General features: G+C 43.7%; 1 protein-coding gene across 1 annotated transcript in view; it reads left to right on the plus strand.

Annotated features, from left to right (window-relative positions):
• The window catches only part of MAP2K5 (mitogen-activated protein kinase kinase 5), a 217,208-nt gene extending 210,119 nt beyond the window's left edge, over window positions 1-7,089 (plus strand). The window contains exon 22 of the mRNA XM_075346067.1: window positions 6,434-7,089. Coding sequence (XP_075202182.1) covers window positions 6,434-6,538 — 105 coding nt within the window. The 3' untranslated portion in view covers window positions 6,539-7,089. The remainder of the gene's footprint in view (window positions 1-6,433) is intronic.
• The last annotated feature ends 3,690 nt before the right edge of the window (window positions 7,090-10,779 follow it).

Raw genomic sequence — 10,779 nt, forward strand, 5'->3', positions numbered from 1 at the left:
GTCCAATGTGAGGTGCCAATGACGGACTGGCTAGAGACACACCCATTACAACAGGGAGATGGTAACACCCATTTGTCGATTTAGTCATACATTTTTAGGAGAAATAACAGAGAATGACACAACACAAGGTAATGATATAATAATAGTCCTGACTTGTCTTTTTTTTATGGAAAATCCAAGTATATACTAAGCCAGACATGTCAGGAGCAGGACATTTCCGCTATATGAGCATTGCTTTATGTACTGTACATGAATTTATTTGACGGGGTTTTCACAATACCCAAATTACTTTTATACAAAGTGTAGTAGAACTTTTTCCAGATTTCCAGTAAGTCAGTCAAATCATATAAAGAAAGATCTATCCATATATTTCTTGTCATAAAGCCCTGACCCAACCATATAACCCGGAGCGTCACCGTCTTCCCCGGCCGCCTCCTCGCAATATGTTTGGTAAATTGCTGGAGAGAAAAGATGATAAAGACCCTTTTAGCACCTTCGTTCTGTAATTCCTGTGTGACTGGCAGGCTCCTCTGTGACCAAAGGTCTGTCTCCATCTTTCTGTGAGACCTGCCGAGGATTCAGTATAAGAACTAGTGTGATTGAGAAGAGAAGGGTGGTAATTGCAAATTCTTGTATTGAACTTCTCTATACCGCTTAACACTGAGCCCTCCAGGGGCCTAATTCAGTTATTTCACAAGGAGTCTAGGAAAACATTTGTCTGCTCTCTAAAGTGATGAATTGTGTATTGATATTATTACTATGTGATGGAACAGGAGGGAAGTGGTTATAGATCAGAAGCTGCCGCTCGGGAGGTTTATCCTTGTAGTATGACATAACACTACTGAGAGCGATGGGTTATCATACAGTACATTTTACTGTTCAGACTGCCCTGTACAGAGCATCTTCTCATCATGGACTCTATGAAATCGGGTACAGTGTTTATGGACATGGCCCTTTTAACTTTTATGGTTCCACTTCCCATTGAGTACAGTCAATCACTAAAAGTTATGGGGAACCGTTTACCAGATTTGGCGAGTATAAGTTGCGGTAACCACCAGTGAGCCCTTATATTCAGCATTTTGGAATGCTGTATATAAGAGTCCAGGCTGCTCTGTAGAACATAAGAAACATTTTTATTATATTCACCTAGTGGGCGGTCCAGTCCGATGGGTGTTGCTGCTCTCCGGTCCGGTGCCTCCTCTCTGTGACAATCGCTGTCCTCCTTCTACACAGCCCAGTGTGCATGATGCGTCCTACGCCAGCCACACAGGCTGGCATTGCAGTCCTGTGCAGGCGCACTTTGATCTGTTCTGCTGAGGGCAGATCAAAGTACTGTAATACACAGGCACGAGAAAAGGTTAAAGACCGCCCGAGCATGCGCACTACAATACTTTCATCTGCCCTCAGCAGGGCAGATCAAAGTGCTCCTGCACAGGGCCATAATGCCGGACTGGATGTATGACGTAGGACACATCATCCACACGGACCTGCGAAGTAGGAGGATAGCCATCGCAGCAGAGAGGAGGCACCGGGCCGGAGAGCAGCAACACCCATCAGACCAGACCGCCCCCCTGGTGAGTATAAAAATTGTAATTTTTACGTTCTACAGTGCCGTCTGGACTCTTATATTCAGTATTCTTGAATGCTGTATATAAGAGCCCACTGGTGGTGGCCACAGCTTATTGTCGCCAGATATGGTGACAAGTTCCTTTTAAATTACAAGTCTCCTTGATTACACCATAGTCCTCCCATTTCTCTAAATCTTCCTGTAAGGTTTCATACAGATATACATTTTTTGCATGAGTTCTATCTGTGTATTTTAGATGGCTCTTGTACCTATGGTAGTCAGTAGGGTAGTTCACATGTCCCATTTTTTCTTCAAACCAAGTTGTAGCACAAAAGCACACAGACTTGTCAGATATTGATCCTAACTTGCCCATCCAAGTCTATGAATCAGTAAAAAAAATCAGACAGCACTGGGATTCAAGTTGTGTGTTATCCATTTTTCACAAAGTGTTTGATAGAAGGTTGAAAAACAGCCATCATTTTGGGGTTTTTTTCCATCCGAGAAAAACTGATCAAACTCTTACCAAATTCTGATGGTAAAATCTGATGCTCTGACCACACTCTGACGAAACTCAGACTGATAAGAAAAAAGGCTGCCATCTACATCAGCCCTAAGGGTTCATTCAGGCGTCCACTTTTTCCATGTATGAGAAAAATGGACTGATTTTTAGATCAGACTTTAATCAGTCTGATCATAGTGTATCCGATTGTCATCATTTTCTCTCTGACATGGAAAAAAAAAGTTCATCCACCTTCAAGTTTTTGACAGTCCGTGAAGATCAGACCACACTCTGATGTCATCTGAGTTCAGTCTAATTTTTTTCACAGACCCATAGACTTACATCGCTGATTATGATCTGACCCTCCGATGAAAATCAGACGTCTCCACAATTTTCCTTGGACATGTGAATGGCCCCACAGCACTTGTACCTGTGAAAGTCTATCTGTAAAAACCACTTACCCCAGTCTAATGCTGTTGGGTGCAGCAAGCCAATGCCACCATGTATAAAGATGATTACACCCTTAGGCCAAGGATTGCATGAATTGTAGCTCTCTACTGTTCTAGAGAAGTTGTTACCTTGCAGGGTAGCACTTAGATATTCACTGCTGCAGTAGTTGTAAGGATCAGGAAAGCTCGCATCCTGGAACCAACATGGCTTTTTTAGAAGATTGCATAATAATCCTATATATAGCAGCTGTACTGTATATCCTCTGTTACCTGACCATGGCTGTAATCTCTAGAGAAAACTCTTGAAATCTATTAGAAACCTTTTTCCTGCATTGCCCATTTTCAGTCAGTTGAAGTCTTATACAAAGCATGGTTCCAAGTACCTCGATGTAAGAATTTGTTTTTTACAGCCACGTATGGACCAGGGTGAACAGTTACCCTGTTGCAAATTGGATTAATGTCCAGTTTAAGCTGCTTAAAGTACTTTCCGGATGTTGTATTTGAAACGTCTAACTTTGTTCACCCAGGGATAAAATACAGGTAGCATACAAGTTCAATTGCTGACTCCCAAGAGTCAGATCTATAGTGAATTTCACCTGTTGGCAGGAAGGGCTGTCTGAGACGTGCCCCTGAGCACGCTCAAGAAGAAAGTGCCCCTGAGCACGCTCAAGAAGAAAGTGCCCCTGAGCACGCTCAAGAAGAAAGTGCCCCTGAGCACGCTCAAGAAGAAAGTGCCCCTGAGCACGCTCAAGAAAAAAGTGCCCCTGAGCACGCTCAAGAAGAAAGTGCCCCTGAGCACGCTCAAGAAGAAAGTGCCCCTGAGCACGCTCAAGAAGAAAGTGCCCCTGAGCACGCTCAAGAAGAAAGTGCCCCTGAACACGCTGAAGAAGAAAGTGCCCCTGAACACGCTGAAGAAGAAAGTGCCCCTGAGCACGCTGAAGAAGAAAGTGCCCCTGAGCACGCTGAAGAAGAAAGTGCCCCTGAGCACGCTGAAGAAGAAAGTGCCCCTGAGCACGCTGAAGAAGAAAGTGCCCCTGAGCACGCTGAAGAAGAAAGTGCCCCTGAGCACGCTGAAGAAGAAAGTGCCCCTGAGCACGCTGAAGAAGAAAGTGCCCCTGAGCACGCTCAAGAAGAAGGTGCCCCTGAGCCCGCTCAAGAAGAAGGTGCCCCTGAGCACGCTCAAGAAGAAAGTGCCCCTGAGCACGCTCAAGAAGAAAGTGCCCCTGAGCACGCTCAAGAAGAAAGTGCCCCTGAGCACGCTCAAGAAGAAGGTGCCCCTGGGCACGCTCAAGAGGAAGGTGCCCCTGGGCACGCTCAAGAAGGATGTGAGCAGTTGTTGGTTGTCGTAAATACCATTTTCATAGCCAACACTGAGACCTATCCGAAGAATTGCAGAAAAATTGATGCATAATACTGGACAATGTTTTGTAATCAGTAGTAGTGATGTAACCTTCAGCCACTGGCAACAGATTAAACTTTGCAGATTTAATGAGCCATCACAACCTACCGAAGAGGACTGCCATGGAAACAGCGCAGTATCCTATATTCTTTCTGTAATTAAACCCTTTACATTGCTTTATACCGTTACTGTTAGCAGTTTGACAGGGAATGTTCTGGCGCTGCCCCTTTAATGCATGAATGATCAGCCATGAGTTGGAGAACAGTGCCTGGCAGCCCATCACATAACCCTGTCATCATGTCACCAAAGGATTTTCTGACCTTTCAGTCAAAGTATTGTCTCAATCTGGAGAATTATGGAAACTTGCTCTGTGTATTTTAAGTAACCACTCCTCCTCCCCTTAATGAGGTTATGACCAACCGCTTATGATAATTGCTTCCAACTCCTTTTAATTTTCAAGCTTATTAATCATATGGAGAGTTATTTAAAAATGCATAAATTAATCTTGGATTAAAAGACCATCAAGGCCTAGAAACAATTAAGATTGTGCAGGGAGTCCCAGGGGCAGTATGGTGCCTGATTGTAGCAGTCAGGTGGGCCTGGCTGAGCGGGCGGCAGAATGATTAATACACGCTGCATTTCAATAAGAGGTTCACAAATGCCACTTGCTGACCCTAGAACTGTATCACTTGCCAGGAATGAGAAGCAGCTACTGATCCATGCCAGGACGTCACACAGGCTGTGAGGCCTCCTGACATGACTAGGTCAGTCCAGGGGTAAATAAAAACCAAATTATTTCTTCTTCTCCAACATGTAGATAACTATTGTTAACGTAAAATATACAGCGGTAAGCTTTAATTTTACACAGGAGTGGCTTTTTGCCTTATTAGCAAAATATGTCCATTACAAAACATTACCAAAACCTCTATCATATACAGTTGAAACCAGAAGTTTACATACATTTCTCTATAATGACACATCTTAAGGTTTTTCTCACTATCTGACATGAATTCAGAATAATCCTTTTCCGTTTTAGGTCAATTAGGAACCAAAATTATTGTTATTTTTGCCAAATCCCAGAATAATGAGAGCGAGAATGTTTTAAGGCATTTTTATTACTTTCTGCAAAGTCAACAGTTTACATCCATTTCATTAGTATTTGGTACCATTGCTCTTATAGTTATGATTTGGGTCAAACGTTTTGGATATCCTTCCACAAGCTTCTCACAATAGTTGGTAGGAATTTGGGCCCATTCCTACTAACAAAACTAGTGTAACTGAGCCATGCTTTGACCATTAATTTTCAATAAAATTGAGATCAGGGTTTTGTGATGGCCACTCCAAAACATTGACTTTGTTATATATATATATATATATAATACGGTATATCTGTCCTTTCACATAGACAATTATTACTATTCTTTTGCTCCTAGTTCATATTCTGTCCTAGAATCACTGTTTAAAAGGGGTGCGTCAGCACAAAGTGACTGTCCCGACCTAGAGCCTACACTCTTCTATGCACCCTTGGCATGGCAAGCTGATACACCTTCCCACTTGCTTGTATTCCATCCTCTTCCTTTTATTGATTGCTCTGGCTTTGCAGGAGCTATATGAATATGGAGATGGATGGAAAACAAGTTGATGGTAAGGTGCACTGAACTGTTTGGCCACACTCTGTGTCCTATGCAGAAGCGGTGTCGTCACAGCCACCAGACCACTGCGGCTTCTGTTTCCATGCGGCAGAGAGGAAACTGGCTAGTCAAGTCACCTGACCGCAGCAACCACTCACCGGCTTCAGAGGTCCGGCAGCTGGTAAACTGGTGATATCACGGTTTTCTTGTCGCTGCGCAGACCATGGGGCAGCATCCACTGGATTCAGGTGGGTGCCAGGAGGTGAATATGGTTGTTTATTTTTTATTTTTTTTTTCCCATACCCCATCCCCTAGGCATAGCTTTATCTTGCCCGGACAACTCCCTTGAGATTTTCAGGTCTCTTCGAAGGTATTAGTTTTCGTTCTGAATTTAGCATGTCTCACCCAATCCTATGTCAGTTCTTTTGACATTTTGGCTCTTCCTGCTGATGCACCCTGTATTACTGTATGCAGTGGGGAAAGTGCTTGAAGTATTACTTAGCATTCACCTTCGTAATAGTTTGCTGTATTTTCTTCATGCTCAACAATAAGTCCATTGCCTTTGTTTATAGGAAGAAACGTGTCCTATTTTTAGATAAAGAAATCATTTTCTTGCACAGAATAGAGGTTTTTCATGCATTTTTTTTCTAGTAGCACAAAGGAATTACAAATCTAGATTCCAGTATAAATCCCTGGATATTGAATAAACAAAGGCACAGGAATATTATGGATGGAAAGGACATGTATATACATGAGTGACAAGCAGTCCTATTATAATGCTTACATATTAAAATTCATGGGTAGAGCAATGGGCGCTGAGGACTGCAGCTGTTGGGAGTAATGCAGCGTGGAGATTCAGGATATAATGGTCTTATCTCTCTCCGACAGGGTCATCCGTTCATCGTTCAGTTTGATGATGGAAACACAGAGGTGGTGTCCATGTGGGTATGTAGGGCGTTAGAAGAGAGACGGGCACAGAACAGCCAGGAGTGAGAAAACGCATCACAAGGATGAAGCAAGTCAGCCTATATACATGGACTAGCTCAGCAAAGCCAATGTTATATACACTGTGAGCATGAGCCATATCATTGCTGAATGACTCGTCATGCGCTATACATGGCGATGTGGCCTGCTGGTAATGTATCTGAAAAGCATCGAGTATCTGAGGAAGAATGCACTGGACAGTGGAAATAAGGACCAACAGTGTTTATCGTTGTCGCCAGCTTCTGCAATATACAGTGCATTGTAAGCAGGGCAAAGCCAGCCGCAGCGTGGGTAAGAGGACATATCTCCCTACACACAACGCACGAGTCACGAGGATGATTGAGATTTATTCTGTATAGATGAAACTTCACTCATCGTGATCACCAGTTTTTTACAGCGTCTTCCAGGATTTGCTACATAAAGTGCCATATTTATACAGGTCTCAGGAGTCTCTTCTTTTCTTGAATATGGGACAGTGGCAGGTTGTAAGTCCCCTTTCACACTGCGTTTTGCCTTACGTTCAGTGGCCCATCGGGGCATCCGTCCGAACCGCCCCTCCCCCACCCCGTAAAACGTGTTTCAGACGCATGCGCCGAAAGGGCCATTGACTATAATGCAGCAGGCTCCTTTAGCATGTGCTCTGTCTTGCACCATTTTTACACATATACGTTTTCTGCAGACGGACACCCAAACGTAGTCTACTACGTTCAATGGTCCTGGCCCTGTCGGCGCATGCGTCTGAAACACGTTTTGCGGGGTGGGAGAGGGGCGGTTCGGACGGATGCTCCGAAGGGACCACTGAACGTAAGTAAAGACGCAGTTTGAAAGTAGCTTATGTGACAAGTGGTAATCTTATTGCAGTCACTTTGATGCCACCAAACATCCCCATGTCCTATATACAGTATAACATGTATGTCTCACACATTATTTTTCAGTCTAATAAACTTTTCTATGTTTTTGCACTTTCTTACATTGGATTTGTCAGCCATTGGTAGCCTGATGGTTTCCATGTCTCTATAATCAGCTCTAGAATGATATATATCATATACATACTAAATTATATCTGTGCGGTGCTAAAAGTTTCAGTAGTAACAAAACCAAACACCATATTTAAGGGCATCTTCATTGAAGTCCCAATATTTAGGGAAATTTGTTAAAGCTAGTGCAAGAAAACACGGAGCTAGTGGCATACCACTAATAGCATCAGAGTACGCGGCTGCTTCGGGGCTGGCACTGGACCCATTACACCCGGGATTACACTTTCAATTGTATCGGCATCCTGGATTTCTCAGCGACAAAGTCCAGTTCTTGCTGAGAGTGTACCATCAAGGTTTCCATTCGGTGGGTCAAGGAGACCTCTGAAAACCATTTCTCCAGAGACAAGGGATCCAAAGACCTCCAATGCCGGGGATCACTGTTTTTGCAGCCTCAAGTAAGTGTTGTAGAAGTGATTTTTTTTTTGTAAACAGACTTGGACATGGGGAACATATACAGCAAAATTGCTTCCGTTGACTGGGGAACTGAAATTCCTGTTACCTCCAAAGCCACCCTGAGGACTCCTTCCCAGAAGGCACTCCGGGTTGGACACGACCACCATATGTGTGACATTGTCCCAACTGCTGCCCCATATCTCCAACATGTGTCCGGTACCGCGGGGAACTATCTATTCAGAGTGAAAGGAACCCTGTACCACCTAGAAATTATCTTAAAGCTGGTCTCTTGGGATTTAGACGCTATCTCTGATTAATATGAGGGGTTGAAACATCTGTCCCATTGAGCTTTTGTGAAGGTTTTATGAAGTTCTGTTTCCCATGCTTTACAGTAAGGTGGGAGGGAGAGGAGATCTTTTTGAAAGAGCATTTTATAGATGGCCATGTTACATGCGGGATGATAGGCTGTGTTAGGTAGAGTAATTCGAAAGTGGACAGGGGACGTGTCAATGTCCTGCTGTCAGAGATTGACGCATAAAAATGTTGAAGTTGGGTGTATTCAAATCCATGTCTCGGGGTGGATGGCTTATCTCCCAAGATGGGCCCCTAAAGGTAGAAGTACACCAGCTGGAGCAACATAGTACAAATGTAGGGGTCAAGATTTGGAGCTGCCCAAAAAGACCGGAGAAGTGAAACCCGGGCCGAACTTGTGGTTCCGTGTAATAGGGAATATAGGGCCGTCTGAGTCTAGTAACTCCCTTTTTAGCGAGGGAATGTTTAAAGTTCTTAGCGTGTGGAATACTGTATAAGAGTTGTCGGTTGTTGTTTGGAAATGGTGTGGAGCGCAACCATGGGAGAACCCCTACCGAAACTGGGCAGATGTCAGTCGCAATGCGTACCTACAACTTTTGATGAGTAGTTATGAAGCAAGTCCAACACACGAGCGTGAGCCGCAGCTAAATAGTAGCGGCGACATTCCGGCAAACCCGCTCACCCCGCCTCTTTTGGACGAACCAGTAATTCCACCGAAGTCTCGGATGTTTTGATACCCAGACAAACCACCTAAATTGTCGCTGGAGCCCCAACCAAAAAGATGTTGGAATGTAAAAGGGAGCAGTATGTATAAGGTATAGCAATCTCTGGAGGATAGTCATCTTAAGGATATTAATACGTCCAAACCACGAGAAGCCATTCTGTTCCTAATGTAGCTAAGTTGGTCTCAAGACTAGAGAGAAATAGTTGGAAGTTCAGCGAAAATAATCTGGAGAGGTCAGAGGGCAGTTGGATGCCCAAGTATGTTATAACGTTGGCTGGGGGCTATTTAAATAGATAATGAACCATTAAGGCACCCACCGTGTCACCAGGAAGAGAAACGTTAAGAGCCTTATCCATGTTAATCTTAAAGTTGGACCATTTACCAAAGCGTTCATGCAAAGACAACAAAGTGGGAAGCGATGTGAGTGGGTTAGTTTAAATCAACAGGTCATCCGCGAAGACCGAGCACTTGTACTCCTTACCCGCCAATTTTACACCCCAGATGGGTTGGTTCGAATTGCGGGCAGAAGATGCTCCATAATATATATAATAATAATTGAGAGGTTAAAGTGGGCAGCCTTGGCGGGTACTGTTGTGGATAGAGGAGGAGTCCGATAATGGGCCATTTATCTTTATTCTAGTAGATGGGGACTTATAAAGTGAAAGGATTTTTGCTGAGAAGGAGCGACCGAGACCAATGTGTGAGAGCGTTTGGGCAATAGAAGGCCATGACATTCTGTCAGATGCCTTCTTTGCGTCAAGGAATAAGATCATAAGGGGTGTCTTATGGGCCTTTGAATAATTAATAATGTCTATGGTTTTAAGGGTATTGTCTCGTGCCTCTCTACCTGGAACAAAGCCCACTTGGTCGGGATGGATTAAGGATGGGAGCAGGGGATTTAATCTGTTTGCAATTAATTTAGCAAAAATCTTAAGATCAGTATTAAGGAGGGAGATTGGCCAGTAACTTTTGCAGGAGTATGGGTCCTTCCCTGGCTTGGGGTGACTGCAACATGAGCGGTTGTAGTATGAGGGGGGAATGAAGAGGAGTCCGAGATGGAAATGAACGCTTCCAGCATCAACGGGGATAGGAGTACGGATAATGTTTTGTAAAATTTCCCAGTGAAACCATCTGGGCCTGGGCTCTTGTTTCCAGGGAGGTCTGATATTACTTCCATTAACTCCACAAGGCCAAAAGGTGCCTCCAACCCAGTTATCACCTCTGGACCCAAAGGCTTGAAGGGGGATGGTAGCGGTGAGAAGGGGCACGCCTGAGGGGGAAGATTATATAATTTCGAGTAGTTCAACCCCTAGCAAAAATTATGGAATCACCTGGCTCTGAGGATGTTCATTGAGTTGTTTACTTTTGTTTAAAAAAAGCAGATCACTGACACGGCACAAAACTAAAGTCATTTCAAATAGCAACTTTCTGGCTTTAAGAAACACAAAAAAAAAAAACCATTAAAACGTAATGTGCAAGCCAGTAATGGTTACTTTTCAAGGCCAATCAGGGGGAAAAATTATGGAATCACTCAATTATGAGGAAAAAATTATGGACTCATCCTGTAAATTTTCATTCCCTAAACTAACACCTACATCAAATAAGATCTGCTCGTTATTCTGCATCTAAAAAGGAGTGATCACACCTTGGAGAGCTGTTGCACCAAGTGGGCTGACATCAATCATGGCTCCAACACGAAAGATGTCAATTGAAACAAAGGAGAGGATTTCAAACTCTTAAAAGAGGGTAAATCATCACGCAATGTTGCAAAAGAAGTTGGTTGT

Source organism: Anomaloglossus baeobatrachus, chromosome 4 (assembly GCF_048569485.1).
Source record: "Anomaloglossus baeobatrachus isolate aAnoBae1 chromosome 4, aAnoBae1.hap1, whole genome shotgun sequence".
NCBI classification, from domain to species: domain Eukaryota; kingdom Metazoa; phylum Chordata; class Amphibia; order Anura; family Aromobatidae; genus Anomaloglossus; species Anomaloglossus baeobatrachus.